The sequence below is a fragment of the Sylvia atricapilla genome, chromosome W (assembly GCF_009819655.1).
Source record: "Sylvia atricapilla isolate bSylAtr1 chromosome W, bSylAtr1.pri, whole genome shotgun sequence".
Lineage (NCBI taxonomy): Eukaryota > Metazoa > Chordata > Aves > Passeriformes > Sylviidae > Sylvia > Sylvia atricapilla.
This window is the reverse complement of record NC_089173.1, coordinates 5058310-5075134: the sequence shown is the minus strand read 5'-3', so window position 1 is coordinate 5075134 and position 16825 is coordinate 5058310. Positions and strand designations below refer to the sequence as shown.

At 43.4% G+C, this 16825-nt stretch overlaps 1 protein-coding gene across 1 annotated transcript in view; it reads right to left on the bottom strand.

Annotated features, from left to right (window-relative positions):
* LOC136373338 (Golgi phosphoprotein 3-like) overlaps positions 1-16825 on the bottom strand; it is a 110516-nt gene that overhangs the window by 38088 nt on the left and 55603 nt on the right. Inside the window, exon 3 of the mRNA XM_066338245.1 lies at positions 10489-10603. Within this exon, the coding sequence (XP_066194342.1) occupies positions 10489-10603 (115 nt within the window). The remainder of the gene's footprint in view (positions 1-10488; positions 10604-16825) is intronic.

Here is a 16825-nt window from a genome sequence, read left to right as displayed (position 1 = left end):
TGCCCTTTTTCCTTATTCAGTCCTTTGTTGTATTTGTTAAGGTTTAATAAACCTTTAAAATTTTAAAGTGAGCGATCGTTTCTCACATGAATCAAATGAAACTCTGGTGGAGCAGAAGCCTGTTATGGTTTTGAAAGGAAAGAAAGAGAAAGAGAAGGAGAAACAGTGTAAAGAGCCCCCAGAGAGCAAAATCTATGTCAGAGACCCAGATATATTAGACTTAGGTTTATTGATAGCTCTGAGTTTGAGGGGACTGGGGAATCAGGGACCCATGAGAGTGGCTCCCAGTGCACCACTGTGGGAACTGACAGTGGTCAGAACATGGATTCTTAGGCTCCAAGCAGTGCCTTGAGGCCTGTGGGAAAGCCAAGTACAGAACTCTCTAAGTCTGTCCTGGGAAATCATAAGTAGGAACCCAAAACAACCTTGTAGATATCCTCCTCCTGACACCTGGTGTTTTTCCAACTTGTTTTCTGGTAGAGATGTTTACAAAAAGGTGGTGCTCCAAATGGCCAATCATATTAATTGTACCAAAACACTGTATAAAAAGAATCTGTCTTTCAATAAGCTTTGCTATAAGCCCTCTGAAGAAATCGAAGTTCTATGTGTCATTACATGAGCCGTCCTGAATCGTAACAATACACCTCAACAACTATTGCAGCTGCAACCCATCCCTTTGCAACCACGGCCACTGCTGCCGCTGCAACCTGCTCCTTTGCAGTTGCCACTGGTTCTTTCACAGCCCTTGCCAGGTGGAGCTGCCCAGCTGTGCAAATACGGTCATGGTCCAACTCACCTCCTGCCGCTGGAACCCCTCTATGCTGCCCACTTAGGAGTTGGGGATGTGGGTCCCACGAGTGCTACTGGGGTGGCTTGCGCAGGCACTGCCATTTGTGGGTGGAGGTGAGGTTGGGGGTGGAGCCTTGCACTGCCCGTGCTGCCAGGGGTGGCTCTGGCCCCAACTCCACTCTCTTTGTTTCAATCTTGGCTCACCTCCATTGGTGGTGACCTCCCCAACCCCACCTGCACTGCTGATGGTAGCCCCATTGCCTTTGCTACTGCTGAAGGGAGGGGCTGAGGGCAGGGACCAGCCCACTCCAGGGGGTGCGGCTGTGGCTGTCACGGTGGGCCGTGCAGAAGTGGCCCCTGACAGTAAGGGGGGGGGAGTGGGGCCCCTGTGCTGCCCATGGTCCAGGGCGGGGGTGGCAGGAGCCTGGCTCTCGTAGTGGGAGGGGCCATCCCAGCTGCTTCCCTCTTCCCTCCTGTCTATGCTGCTGAGGTTGAGGACAGTATTCCATGCTGCAGTAAAGGGGGAATGAGGCGGTGGGCAGGAGCCTGGCTTTCCCATCTGCTCCTCCCCTCTCCTCCATGTACGCAGCCCAGTGTGAGGGAGTGGGACCCAGTTTTGGGCCAATGGTTTGGCCTGCTTCCTATGTATACCCGAGTGTTTCTGGGGTGGCTCTGGGTGGAACCTGGCTCCTACCCGTTGGGGTAGCTCCAATTCTGCAGGTGGGGAAATGTGATAAACACATTTTATGGTTTTGGCTTGTTACATAGAGGTAAAATGTTAAAAAACAAAGGCCTTGTAATGTTGCAGAGATCGAGGACATGATTTATACTTGGAGTGAAGCTTGAGCAATTCCAGACTGGGCACTTTGGTCTGCAGGGCCTGTGGGCCTCCAGGCTGCAGTGGCACAGTCAGAAATTCACTAGAAATTCACATTTCACATTAAGGTGTCCCAGGGAATAGTGAGTTTCTAAATGTAGAATTGTAGTTCTGACACTTTAGCCACCTTAAGACTAAGATAAATAAGGCTAGCTTGCATTCTTTGTATACCCTCTAATTGTAAACTATGTTGTGAATCTATATAACTTGCTGTCTGGAAACAATAAAGGGGGAGATCGACATGGTAGCCACATTGGTTGAGACGTGTCATTTGCTCTGTCCAGCCTCCTATTAATTAGAGTCTCTGCTACATTGTAAAACCATGCTGCAGGCCTTGTTACTCTGGCTAAGTATAGCTAACAGCTAGCCTGTCCTGTGAGAACCTGCAAGCACATCAGCCATTGCTCATGAAACCTATCTGACACCTGTGAAAATAAGAAGCCTATCCCATGAGAATCTGTGAAGAAAAAATGTAAACATGTAGGAAGAAGAGAGCCTTAGCATGTACGCACAGAAGCATCTACTAACCAATGAACTGAGTGGCAAGAAAGTTACTAACCAATTAGAATTAAACATGCTACCTTCTGATAGCCCTATAAATATGAGCTGTGTGGAATAAAGATTCGGCTTTTGCCGCTGGAACTTTGAAGTGTTGTGCCCATCTTTGTCCATCATCACAGTGACATTGGCTTTCACAAATATTAAAGTGGATCCTATGTGCTGTGCATTATAATATAATGTTAACTTTTGCAGAAGTAGCTATAGTTGTGAAATAATAACTAATGCTTTTACTTTTGTAGCTAACTGACAATAATTAAAATAACTCAGACATTTGTGAAGTAGCTGATGTTGATTTAGAGTACTTGTGGTTAACTTAAAATAACTGAAATAGCTAAACTATCTGCATGATCAGATAAAATTTGAGGAATGGGTGTGATGAGGACCCCTGCTACTGACACTATCAACAACTGTCACCTGCTGAAACCATGGAACAGGGGATCATTGTGAGGGATGATGTACAACCCTCAAAACCACATCCAAGATTACTGCACATGTTCTAAAAAGGCAGATCAGAGAAAGGGCCATGCTAAAAAGTTCCTGGAACATATAAACAAATTCAAAGAGATGTTTTAATATGTATAATCATTTATGGATATGTATTTGACTGATGCAAAAGAAAGGATATATAAGAAGAGTTGCTATGGTTAGCCGGTGTGCCTTTGGCTACAGCTACGTACCCAGCACTGTTACTTTTGCTTTATTGATTTTGTCCCCTATTGTCTTTTATTATTTTTTTACAAATTCAACTGAGGAGTGGGCTCCATTTCTCACAGGAAATATTATGGGCCTCCAAGAAAAAAGAAAGGCAGCTTCACCCTCCCTACTCTCCTCCTCCCTTGAGAAGGGAAACTGCAGAACCAAAAGCTATTAAAAGTGAACCTGCCAGCATATACTCCAATACCTCCTCCAAAGAGGAGGAAACTGAGGGGAAAAAAACTGTTTCAGCTGGGAAGAGAAAGGAAAAAAAGGCAAAAGAGGCTATAGCAGCCTCTAACCCTGTGGCTGGGTGGACCACATCTAAAAGGAAGAAGGTGCCTTGAGACAAGCCAGAGTAGCCAGGGTCCTGTCTTAATAAGGGTTCCCTTTTCTCTTGTTGAGCTGCAGCAGTGGAAGCCCTCAGTCAAGGAGTATAGACACAATACAGAAATATAGAGCAAATTAATCACCAAATCCACTTCTGAGTCACTCAGTTTAGGAAGGATATTTAGATGCTTGAATGCATCCAAAGGAGGGCAACAAGGCTGGTGAAGGGCTTGGAACACAAGCCCTATGAGGAACAATTGAAGGAGCTGGGGTTGTTTAGCCTGGAGAAGAGAAGAATCAGAGGTGACCTTATCACTCTCTACAACCTCCTGAAAGGTGGTTGTAGTCGGGTGGGGGTCAGTCTCTTTTTCCAGGCAGCAACTGAAAGAACGAGAAGACACAGTCTTAAGCTGAGCCAAGGGAAATATAGGTTGGATATTAGGAAAAATTTTTTTACAGAAAGAGTGATAAAGTACTGGAATTGTCTGCCTGGGGTGGTGGTGGATTCGCCATCTCTGGATGTGTTTAAAAAAAGACTGGATGTGGCACTTGGTGCCATGGTTTAGTTGAGATGTTAGGGCATGGGTTGGACTTGATGATCTTGAAGGTCTCTTCCAACCTAGTGATTCTGTGAATCCAGACTGGAACGATTTAGAAGCCATAATGGATACTTTGTTTGATAGAACTGAGAAGGAGGTGGTAAGGAGGGCAGTTCAGTCTGCAGTAGAGGCACAGGTGGCAACTGGTACCCTTCAAGGGTCAGTTACTGATTTTTCCCTTCAGAGGATCCCAAGTGGGACTTCAATGTAACAGAGCAAATGGAACAGTTGAAACAATATCAGAATTGGGTGGTCTATGTGATGAGAAATGAAATTCCTAAAGCAATAAATTGGTCGAGATTATACAACATAAAGCAAAATGAAAATGAATCCCCAACAGAATTTTTGAAAAGGCTAAAAGAGGCTGCACGAAAATACACGACTCTGGACCTTGAATCAGGTGAAGGGATGACACACCTGGTCTATCTGTTTATAGGTCAATTTACAGATTATATAAGAATAAAACTGCAAAAGGTAGAGCAGAGGGAAGATCTAAGTAAATTGTTGGATATTGCTTGGAAGGTTTATTGAAATAGAGGTTCAAAAAGTGGAGGTTCAAAGGATGGGGAAAATTGCCATGATAGATGCAAATAGATGCAAAGGCCAGCATTGTAAGGGAATGACATCAGGAAAAGACATCTAAGGAACCTAGAAATGGTACTCCTCTGGATAAGAGCCATTGTGCTTTTCGCAAGAAGAAAGGACACTGGAAAAAGGACTGTCCAGTGTTGGCGAAGAAGAAATTTCCAGACCCAGCTCCTGAACTAGCTGTGAATGGGGAATGAGGGGCACCAAAGGTCTCTTCCCCAGTAGAGCCTTTGATTATAGCTAAGCTGGGGAAAGACAAAATTGAGGTTTTGGTGGATACAGAGGCAACATATTCTGTGTTAAATACCTTAGAAGGGAAACAGTCAAGACACTGTAAAAGTGATTGATGCCACATGGGTAAGTGAAACAAAAGGCCTTTCTTCAAGCCTTTGAAATTCAAACTGGGAAAACACTGGGAGATTCATCCTCAATTTGTCTATATGCCAAAGTCTCCTCAGCCTTTGATGGGTAGTGATCTATTGGAGAAGTTAGAAGTGGAAATTAAGTTTTGGGAAGGGAATATAAATTATAATTCCTGAGACTAAATTTGTTAAAGCAGCAGCCCTTTTCATACAGGACCATAGTGAAATCCCCACAGAAGTGGAAAATGCTGTCCTTCCAATAGTGTGGGCCAGTGATTTTCCTGGCAGGTCCAAATGGACAGAACCTGTAAGCATTGCACTTAAACCAGTAGCCACACTGGTAAGATAAAAACAATATCCTTTGAAGTTAGAAAGTCATAAAGGGTTAGCCCCTATAATTGAGAAGTTCCTTATATTTGGGTTATTGATAAAATGCAAATCCAAATACAACATGTCCAGCCTGCCAGTAAAAAAGGCTGATGGTAAAAGCTGCCGATTGGTACAGGGTTTAAGAGCAATTAACAAAATAACAGAGGATATTCACTCAGTAGTGGCCAATCCCTATGCCATTTGATCACACTGACAATTTCGGGTGGTTTACTGAGTTAGATCTCAAAGATGCCTTCTACTGCATTCCTGTAAATAAGAATAGTCAAGAACTTTTTGCTTTTGAGTGGGAAAATCCTGAAACAGGGAAAAGAAGCCAACTTACCCAGACAGTCCAACCCCAGGGTTTCAAGAATAGCCCAACTATATTTGGAAACCAGTTGGCAGAAGAATTGGCGGACTGGAGAAGACAAGAACCAGGAGGAGTTGTTTTACAACACGTGGAATATACTAATTGCAGCCAAAGATCAATATGATTGCATCCAAGTCACTGTAGTTTGTTAAACTTTTTGGGACTAAGTGGGTATAGAGTCTTAAAAGAGAAAGCACAGATTGCCAAGGAAGCAGTGATTTATTTGGGACTTGGGATCTTCTGTGGACATAGACAACTCAGCAGAGAATGGAAAGAAGCCATCTGTTGTCTCCCCAAACCCCACACTGTGAGAGAACTGCAGGTCTTCCTGGGAATAGTAGGTTGGTGTCACTTATGGATACCAAATTATGGACTACTGGTAAAGCCTCTGTATGGAGCACTAAAAGCAGCTGATAAGGGAATTGTGATATGGAGAGATAGTACAAGAGCTGCATTTAAACAGTTTAAATATTCTTTAATGTCAGCTCCAGCATTAGGGCTGCCAGACTTAACTAAGGCTTTTGAATTATTCACCTATGAGTGATTGAATGTTCCTTTGGGGGTACTAGCACAGTTCCTTGGAAACCAGCGAAGAGCTGTGGCCTGCTTTTCAAAACAGATAGCCAAGGGTGGCCTGGGTGTTTGAAAGTTGTGACGACTACTGTTATATTGATCCAAGAAGTTCAGAAATTCACCCTTGGGGAACACATTGTCATGTACGTACCCCATGCAGTGCTAACTGTACTTGAATAAAAGGGCAGGGCAATGGTTGTCCCCTAGCAGGATGCTAAAGTGCCAATCTGGGTTGTTGGAGCAAGATGATGTTACCCTAAAAACAACCTCTGTCACCAACACGTTTCTGTCCTCCATGTTGACTGACAGTGTGCTTGAGCATGACTGTTTACAGCCCATAGAAGAGGCCTATTCCAGCAGACCAGACCTGAAGGATGTGCCTCTAGAAAATCCAGATTAGGAATTATATACAGATGGAAGCAGCTTCATGAGAGATGGTAAACAAATAACAGGTTATGCCGTAATAACTACAGATAAGGTAATCGGGCAAAGGGTTTGCCACTAGATGTATCATCACAGAAAGCTTAATTGATTGCACTGACAAGAGCTCTAGAACTGAGCGAAGGAAAGAAGGTAAATGTATGGACTAATTTTAAATATGCATTTATTAGTGTTGTGCATGCCCATGGAGCCATCTGGAAGGAGAGAGGGCTGCTGACTGCTCAAGGTATTGGGAACAAACATGCTGAACAGATCCTTGCACTCCTGCAGAGTATTTGGAAGCCTACAGAGGTGGCTATTATGCATTGCAAGGCTCATCAAAAGCAAAAACAAGTCCCAAATTAGGGAATCGTTTTGCCAGTGGAACAGCAAAAGGGCTGCAGATAGTACCACAAAAAGAAATCAATCTGTCAGGGTTTACCCCAAAGTATGATCAGAAAGACCACCAGTTAATTGGGTCCATTAAGGTTGAAATTAAAGAAAGTAGATGGGCTGTGGGACAGGTTGTAGTCCCACCCCTGCTCCTTTGGGAGATAGTTCAGCAGGAACATGAAGGTACCCATTGGGGAACAGAAAATCTTTTGAAGCATCTGAAAAAGGTAGCAATAGGAAAGGGAAATGATTGAAATTGTGCAGTCTGTGGTGAGCAAATGTGAAATCTGCTGTCAAAATAATCCTGATATGAGCAAAAGAGTAGTGCTAGGGGTGACAAAGGCCAGAGACCTTCTCAGAGACTATTGGCAGGTGAATTTTGCTGTTACTACTCAAAACACAGATTAGCAAAATTTGTCGAGATATCTGTGACATGGGTTCAGGCTTTGTTTATAGCCTTACTGAGATTTCACATACAACCAAGGCAGAGGGGCAACATAAGTCTCTATGAGATATTGTATGGCAGGTCATATCAAATTCCACATATCCCTGGAGAAATCCATATGAGGGGGAAAACTGACTAACAAAAATATTTAATGGCTTTAAGCTCCATTTTGCAGAAGCTCCAGAGATTTGCCATGTTATCCAGACCCATGGGACTGGACACACCTGCTCATCTGTTCCAGCCTGGAGACTGGGTCTGTGTTAAATGGTGGGACATTAACCCCCTACAAGCCAAGTGGAGAGGACCATTCTGAGTCCTGCTGACTACCCTCACTGCAGTCAAACTTACTGGCAAAGGACCCTGGATTCACTCACTACTCCAGAGTTAAAAAGGCTTCTGCTCCTGAAATAATTGGAAAAACAGAGCCAGATACAGTTGATGGTATGGTTTAAACTGTTCTTTTGTGTCTGTTATCCACATCGATGGTAACCATGACTCAGGTGTAGACTCAAAATTTGCAAAGCAGAATGGCCGTCAATTTCCTACTAGCCTCACAAGGGGACGTGTGTACAGTCATTAATACTAGTGTTGTTCTTATGTAGATCAGAAAGGAAGGATTAATAATGATTTGGCTAAAATCTGAAGACAAACTCAAATTCTACATCAGGTAACTCTCACAGATCTTTCATACACTTGCTTCATGGTTACTAAATTGAGCTTGGATAAAACAACTATTCATACTGGCTATATTTGTAGTTGCTTTCTGCATAATAGCTGTGATTTCTGGTCATCTTTATGGTCTAACATCAAATCTGTGGTAGAGACTAAACAATGTGGTATTTTTGTCAAGTATCTAAAGGGGGGAATGATGCCTAAAGATTTTTAGCTTTTATGTATTCTTCATGTATTTGTAGCTTTGTAAACTGTTAATGCATGGTTGTAACTTCTAGTACTTTTCCAGCTCTTTCCCACTGCAAACAAACCCTTATTAATACATTCCTGAAATTCTGTTTAGTCTTATTTGTTAGTTTAGCAAGGACATTTTGTTTTGCACCATGTATCATAGACATAACAAAGGCAGAGTTAGAGGATCAGGAGGGAGGGATCCAATGGGGCAGTGTTGGGGAAGATGAATCAGGGAAACCTTATAAATATGATTGCTTAGCAAAAGGTTCTGAAAATATGAAACCTATAATCGAAATAGAAATGAAAGCTTACTTTGAGTTGTAGGATACTGAGTCTTAGTTACTATATAACCTGAAAACAATGGTCTAGCTAGCAGAAGGAGAATCCCTTTTGATTGAACAATACCTTTCTGCTTGCTAAGGGATCCAAAGGTCAATGTAGCAAAACAGAAAAGTCTAAAGAGTAGTTTTTAGAGTTTAAAATATAACACAGTATGGTAATGTAGTAGTTCTTATAGGCTGTATGTAGATTCTATAGGATTTTGTGTCTTGTGTTTGTTGGTCACTGAAAATTAGAATATTCATCACAAAAGGAGATATAATGTATTGTAACAAGGACCTCGCTCTCTCTTACCCTTCCTCTTCCCCTTATTCTTGCTCTCTCCTGCTGTCTTCCCCCTGCCACTTTGCTCTCTCGCTCCCTTCTCTCTTAGCTCTCACCCGACTGTTCTTTCTCCCTCTCTCTTTGGGACTTCCCTTCAGCCGAGGCTGGTGGCTGAAGGCAAGGCCCTTTTACCCACGACCCTTGCAATAAAACCACATGTTCTAGAATATACAGGTTGGCAGAATTCCTTGTCCCAGCCGTCCGCGGATTTGCCTACAGGGCAGAACCTGGGGGAGAGATTACCTAACCAACTGCTCTTCGAATTGGACAATATTTGCTAGATATACTAATTGCCCGATCTTATAAAATTGTACAAATCTAATTCCAGGAGTGTTTTTTTGCCATATTGTGTACCTGAAGGCTTTCAAGTAAACGTTCGCTTTTATATTATTGTTTTAACATTGTTTGGGAAGGTTTTGCTTTATTTCCAGGCAACACCGCAAGGCACCATTTTTGGCCCAATTGTCTTCGACATCTTCATAAACTACTTAAATGTAGGACTTGAAGCTATATTGAGTAAGTTTACTGATGACACTAAATTGGCAGGAGCTGTTGACTCCTTCAGAAGCAGAGAGGCCCTGCAGAGAGACCTTGACAAATTAGAGATCTGGGCAATCACCAACTGTATGAAGTTTAACAAGGGCAAGTGTCAGATTCTGCACCTGAAATGGGGCAACTCTGGATATATGGACAGACTGGGTAACGAGAGGCTGGAGAGCAGCTCTGAGGAAAGGGACCTGGGGGTCCTGGTGGATGACAGGTTGAATATGAGAACAGTGTGCCCTGGAGCCTTTAAGGATCAACCATATCCTGGGGTGCATGAGGCAAAGCATTGCCAGCTGCTTGAGGGAGGTGATTTTCCTTCTCTGCTCTGAACTGGTGCGTCCTCACCTCAAGTCCTGTGTGCAGTTCTGAGCACAAGCATCACAATATAAGAAGGACTAGTGATAGGCCCTGAGGAAACAGCTGGAGCAGTGTCAGGGGAGGTTTAGATTGGATATTAGGAAAAGGTTCTTTACCCAGAGGGTAGTTGGGCACTGGAACAGGCTTCTCAAGGAAGTTGTCATGGCCCCAAGCCTGACAGAGTTCAAGAAATGCTTGCACAATATTCTCAGGCACGTGGTGTGACTCTTGGGACTGTCCTGTGCATGGTTAGGAGTTGGACTCTGATCCTTTTAGGTCACTTCCAACTCAGGCTATTCTATGATTCTGTGATACTCCGAACTTCCACTATCCTTCATTTCCAGTTACAGGGAAAGGCCATTATATCTCCAGGGCGCAGTGCTGATTTACTTCAGTCAGCAGAAGACACCTCTTCCACAGATGTCCTCTGACTCTTCCATCTAGATCCTTTCTGTACCAAGTTGTCAAAAGCAAGTAACTTATATTTGATTAAAGTCTAAAATTAGCAAGAGACTACTCTAGAGGACAGTGATGAACTTTTTTTGCATGCTATCTCCATGAAAATCTAACAATATAATCACTAGTGATGCCAGATAATTAGCTTTATTCGGGAGGGAAAAAGCAAATACATTATGTTCAAGGCTTACCACTAAGCAGTTCAATCCAATTTTGTACTGTTTCAGGAGGTTGGGTGTCTTTTATGTGTTTCAGAGCTTCATCAAGCAGAACATCCCCTGTAGGAGCATCTGACTTGCAAATTACCTAGGATAGAATAAAATGCAGTCAGCATTTTTACTTTATTCATATACCATACCATAAACACCCAACAATAAAAATTTGAAAAATCTACCTGTTATCAGAACCTAGGAAAATTTTAAGGAGTGAGGAATGTTCTCAAAGAATATGCAAGTTTAAGAAATACCTTGTTAGAAAGGTATAGAAAGTTGTTAGAAAAACTATTTAGGATTTTAATGACAAAGCTCTGTTATGTTTTAAGTTATCTATAACCTCTATTAACCTTAATTAACCAGAACTATAGTATTAATAACATGTTTAATACCTAATTTTTTAAGGAAGATAATCAACTAACCTGGCCAGGTCCTTCACTTTGTCCCCAAAACAAAGTATACTACTGTGCTAAATTGCTCTCTGATAACAGTCCATTTTACTGCTTCAAGTCAATTTATTCAGAATAGTGCAGATAGACGATTAGGGCATGTGAAATTGAGAAATCAATTAGAAAGTGAAAAGGCAGGAAAAATACTTTTCATCTTCCGTATGTTGATGGATAAAATAGGTTCAAGACAACATCTATCAGTTTTACAGCTTTGAGGAACATTTTAACCAGCAACACTAAGTTCCATTCACTAACAGTTAAAATACACATATTAGACAAAATATGTGTGTACCAATAAACCCCTTAATATGCAGTCATAAATGAAACATCATTTAAGTTTGTTATTAAATAACCTGTAAAATTATTTTTCCCCCAAGAGAGCACAGGAGAGAGAGAAAAAAAGTCATTTACAGAAGCATAATAAAATTTAAGAATGTAACTGCTTGTTTACCAGTCTAAGTAGTTGTATAAACCATGTATAGATACCCTTTTTTTCTGGTTAGAAAAACAATAACATCAAACTAAAACATACAGATTTAACTAGCAACCCAAGTCACAGAATCACAGAATGGGTAAGGTTGGAAAGGACGCCAGTGTGTTCATCTCATCCTACCTCCCCGCTCCAGCAGGGTCATCCCAGAGCATATGGCACAGGATTGTGTCCAGATGGTTTTTGGATATCTCCAGTGATGGTGACTCCATACCCTCTCTGGTCTCTGTTCCAGTCCTCAGTCACCCACACAGGAAAGAAGTTCTTCCTCATATTCAGGTGAATCAGTTTCTGCCCACTGCCTCTTGTCCTATTGGTTGCCACCACTGAGAAGAGCCTGGCTGCATCCTCTGACACCCTCCCTTCAGATAATGATAGATATCGATAAGGTCATCTTTCAGTTGTCTCTTCTTGAGGCTGAGCAGGCCCAATTCTCTCAGTCCTTCCTCTTAAGAGAGATGTTTCAGTCTCCTCATCATCTTTCTCACTCCCTGCTGAAGCAGGAAGATCTTGAAGCCATGGTGCAACAGTGGAACTATGATGTAGTCACTATCACAGAAACATGGTGGGACGACTCACATGGCTGGAGTGCTGCACTGGATGGCTACAAGCTCTTCAGAAGAGACAGGAAAAGGAGAAGAGGTGGAGGGGTGGCCCTTTATATTAGGAAGGCTTTTGATGCCATAGATATTATGACTAATGATTATGAAGTTGAATGCTTATGGGTAAGAATTAAGGGGAAAGCCAATAAGGCTGACATCCTACTGGGAGTCTGTTACCCATCCAATCAGGAAGAAGAGGTGAACAACCTATTCTATAAGCAGCTGGAGAATGTTTCAGGAGCACCAGCTCTTGTTCTTGTACGTGACTTTAACTACCAGACATCTGCTGGGAACTTAATATAGGAGAAAGGAGGAAGTCCAGGAAGTTTTTAGAATGTATCGAGGACAACTTCTTGTTGCAGCTGGTGAGTGAGCCCACCAGGGGTAGGACTATGTTAGATCTGTTGTTTACAAATAGAGATGGGCTGGTGGCGATGTGGTAGTTGAAGGCTGTCGCTCTAATTAGCAACAGCAGCAGAAATTACACAAGACTCTTGTTCTGGGTTGACCTGTCTCCTATCCCATATATCCCATATCCTGGATACATTGTTGTGTCTGGCAGCTGCCCCTCCCTCTCTGGCGGGGCCTGCTTTTTTTTTTCTTCTGCTGGCTTGCTCTCTGCTGCTTGGCTTGCCTTTGCTTGGCCTGCTGTTTATTTTCCCTCTGCTGTTTCTCTTTTTTTTTTCTTTCTTTCTCTCTCTCTCTCTCTCTGTTTGCTGGCCTGCCCCTGCCGCTGGCTCTCGCTGCTTCTGTTCGGGTTTTTTTTTCCTTCCTTTCCCCCCCCCCCCCCCCCCAAGGTTTGAACCGGCTCCGGACCTGACCTGACCTGAGAAGTTGGAGAACTCCTGGGTCTGCAAGAGAAGCTGAGTACCCTTTCCAACAGTAACGCGGTTCTTTTTCCCACTTTTTTGTGTTGGGGAGTGTTCTTTTCATTGTCAATAAACTGGTTTTTTTCCACTTTTCCTCCAAGGTATTTTTCCTTCCTGAACCCAGGGCTGGGGGGAGGGGTGGTCCCCACCAGATAGGGAGGGGCAGCTGCCAGACACAACAATGTATCCAGGATATGGGATAGGAGGCAGGTCAACCCAGAACAACTCTCCAGCTTGTTAGCAAGTGAGAGCGATCTTTACTCTTCGAAATCCTCTTTTATAGACAGTTCCGAGAGAATAAAGTTAATTGGACAGCAAACCAACACATCACCATCATTAGTCAGTCAGGAACAACACTCCTCAATCATGTCTTGCAAGTAAACAACAGGGAGACAAACAACACCTGCAAAGGTTGTTTTACTTTCTCCAAGGACTGTGAATTCCTCCTCACAATTTCTCAGGCCACAATATCTCAGACCAGTATGAGAAAATTTAGTTTCACACAGACACTGTGCTGCTGTCTGATTTTTCACATTCAGCATCCACAGGAGGCCACTTGGGGCATAGTGATCATGAAATTGTAGTTCTCAATATTTGGTGAAGTTAGGAAGAGTATCAACAAGACTTTTATATTGGACTTTCGGAGGGCAGACTGACCTATTCCAGAGGCTTGTCCAGCGAGTTCCTTGGGAAGTAGTTTTTAAAAACAAAGGAGTCCATGAAAAGTGAGCGTGCTTCAAAACAGAGATCTTGAGACCACAGGAACAGACTGTCCCTGTGTGCTGAAAGATGAGTCAACAAGGCAAATGTCCAGCCTGGATGGGTAACGAGATTTTGAAAGAGCTCAGGAATAAAAAAAGGATGTATCACCTCTGGAAGGAGGGTCTGGTCTTTCAGGAAGCATTTTGAGGGGGTTGCTAGGGCATGTAGGAAAAAATTAGGGAGGCCAAAGCTCAATATGAACTTAAAATGGCAACTTCTGTAAAGGATAATAAAAAATCTTTTTACAAATATGTTAATGGTAAAAGGAAGAATGAGACCAATCTTTGTTATCTATTGGATGCAGGAGGGAACTTAGTAACTGCAGATGAGGTGAAGGCAGAAGTGATTAATGCCTTCTTTGCAACAGTCTTTAGTGGGAAGATGGCTTGTCCTCAGGATAACTGTCATACTGGGTTGGTTGATGGTGTCAGGGAACAGAATGGTCCTATTATCCAGGAGGAGGCAGTCAGAGAAGTGTTGAGCTGCTTGAATGTCCATAAATCTATGGGACCAGATGGGATCCATCCCAGGGTGATGAGGGAGCTGGCAGATGATCTTGCAAAGACACTCTCCATCATTTACCAACTAACTTGGCTTACTGGTGAGGTTCCAGATGATTGGAAACTGGCCAATGTGATTCCCATTCATAAAAAGGGTAGAAAGGAGGATCCTGGTAATTATAGGCCAGTTAGCCTGACCTCAGTGCCAGGTAAGATAATGGAGCAGTTTATATTGAGAGCTATTATGCAGCACTTACAAGATGGCCAGGGAATCAGACCCAGCCAGCATGGGTTTAGCAGGAGTAGATAGTGTTTAACCAATCTGGTCTCCATTTATGACCAGGTGACCCACCTGGTGGATGCAGGAAAGGCTCTGGATGTTGTCTATTTGGACTTCAGCAAGGCCTTTGATACTGTCTCCCACAGCATACTCCTGGAAAAGCTGGCAGCTCGCAGCTTAGACAGGAGCAGTCTTTGCTGGGTTATGAACTGTCTGGATGGCAGAGCCCAGAGAGTGGTGGTCAACCATGCTGCATCCAGTTGGTGGCCAGTCACTAGTGGTGTTTCTCAGGGGTCTGTGTTGGGGCTAGTTCTGTTCAATATTTTTATTGATGACATGGACGAGGATATTGAGTCTTTCCTTAGTAAATTTGCAGACAACACTAAGCTTGGAGCTTCTGTCGATCTGTTAGAAGGTAGGAGGGCTCTGCAGAGAGACCTGGAATGATTGGATGGATGAGCAGAATCCAATAAGATGAAGTTTAATAAGTCCAAGTGCCGAGTCCTGCATTTTGGCTACAATAACCCCCTGCAACATCATAGGCTGGGGACAGTGAGGCTGGACAGTGTTCAGGTGGAAAGGGACCTGGGGGTTCTAGTCAAGAACTGACTAAACATGAGCCAGCAGTGCGCTCTGGTGGCCAAGAAGGCCAAGGGCATCCTGGCCTGTATCAGGAATAATGTGTCCAGCAGGATCAGGGAGGTCATTCTTCCCTTGTATTCGGCATTGGTGAGGCCACATCTTGAGTATTGTGTCCAGTTCTGAGTCCCTCAGTTTAGGAAGCATATTGAGATGCTTGAGTGCATCCAGAGGAGGGCAACAAGGTTGGTGAGGGGCTTGGAGCACAAGTCCTATGAGGAACGACTACAGGAGCTGGGGTTGTTTAGCCTGGAGAAGAGAAGAACCAGAGGTGACCTTATCACTCTCTACAACTTGCTGAAAGGTGTTTGAAGTCAGGTGGGATTTGGTCTCGTTTTTCAGGCAGCAACTAACAGAATGAGAAGACATGGTCTCATGTGGGAATACATAGGACTGAGAGTAAGACAGACTTAATTAGCATAACTAGTCTGGTGACTAGGATGCCATGGCAAGGACAAACAGAACTTTGAGCTTATGAGAAGATGGGATTAAAACCTGCTTAAGGGAAAAGATTCAATCAAGCTCCTACGATAAAGATGTTGTAAAGTGCATAAGTTGCTTGAATGATCTTTTAACCTAATTATTGTAGTAGAAATTATTAACCTTACTGAAATGGTATATAAGACTTGGAAAACCTGAGTAAAATCGAATTCTGATCATGAATCAGTATTCCCGTCTCTCCATCAATCGCCGATAATTGGTGCCCGGTGTGAGGAAGAAGAACCAACTATCTAACAGCAATCAGCGACGCCCCTAAAACTGATCGTAACGATAAAAGAACCGTGTTTGAGCCCACAACCACTGTACGCTGCAACGTAACAAGTTGTTCTGGGTTGAGCTGCCTCCTATCCCATATATCCATCCCATATCTTGGATATGTTGTTATGTCTCGCAGCTGAATCCCGCCCTCTTGGGCGGGAGCCTGCAGTCCCTTCCTTGTTTTTTTTCTTGGCTGTTTCGGCTCTTGCTTTTGTGAGCTCAGCTGTTTTTGCCTTCTTCGCTTTGCTTTGCTTTGCTCTCCGGCTGCCCCTGCCGCCGTTTTTCTTCCCTCCACTGTTTCTGCTTGGTTTTTTTTTCTTCCCTCCTTCCTTCTTCCCCCCCCCCCCCCCCCCAAAGGTTTGAACCAGCTCCAGACCTGACCTGACCTGAGAAGTTGGATAAGTCCCGGGCCAGACAGAGATGCGTCAGCACCCTCCTCATCACAGTAACCCGTCTTTCCCACTATTCGGTGTTGGGGAGTGTATTTTTGTCAATAAACCGGTTTTTCCACTTTCCTCTGAGGTATTTTCCTTCCCGAACCCAGGGCTAGGGGGGGAAGGGGTGGTGGAGGTTTGGTTTAGGGGACTCCTTTTGGAGGTTCTTCCCTAATTTACTCCAAACCAGAAAAACTAAATATATGAGACAAGAAATGTCCACCAAACAAAGGTCTATAAAACCATGCTACGCCTCCTAAGCAAGCATGGATCCACCATCCCTAAAAAGGACCTTAAGTCACTTCTGCAATAGGTGTCACGCATATTTCCCAATACCACCACTTCTATTTTTACTCTCTACTACTAGAACAAAGTCAGTGTAAAACTCTACCTGGCTACGCTGCCTGGCCATGAGCCAGAGCTTCGCCTGCTCCCTGCTTGAAAGACACTCATAGACGTAATTAAAAAAGAAGGAAAAAGCAAAGTAACCTGTAAAGCAACCACAGTGACGGTCCCTGCAGCTGTGTTAAAC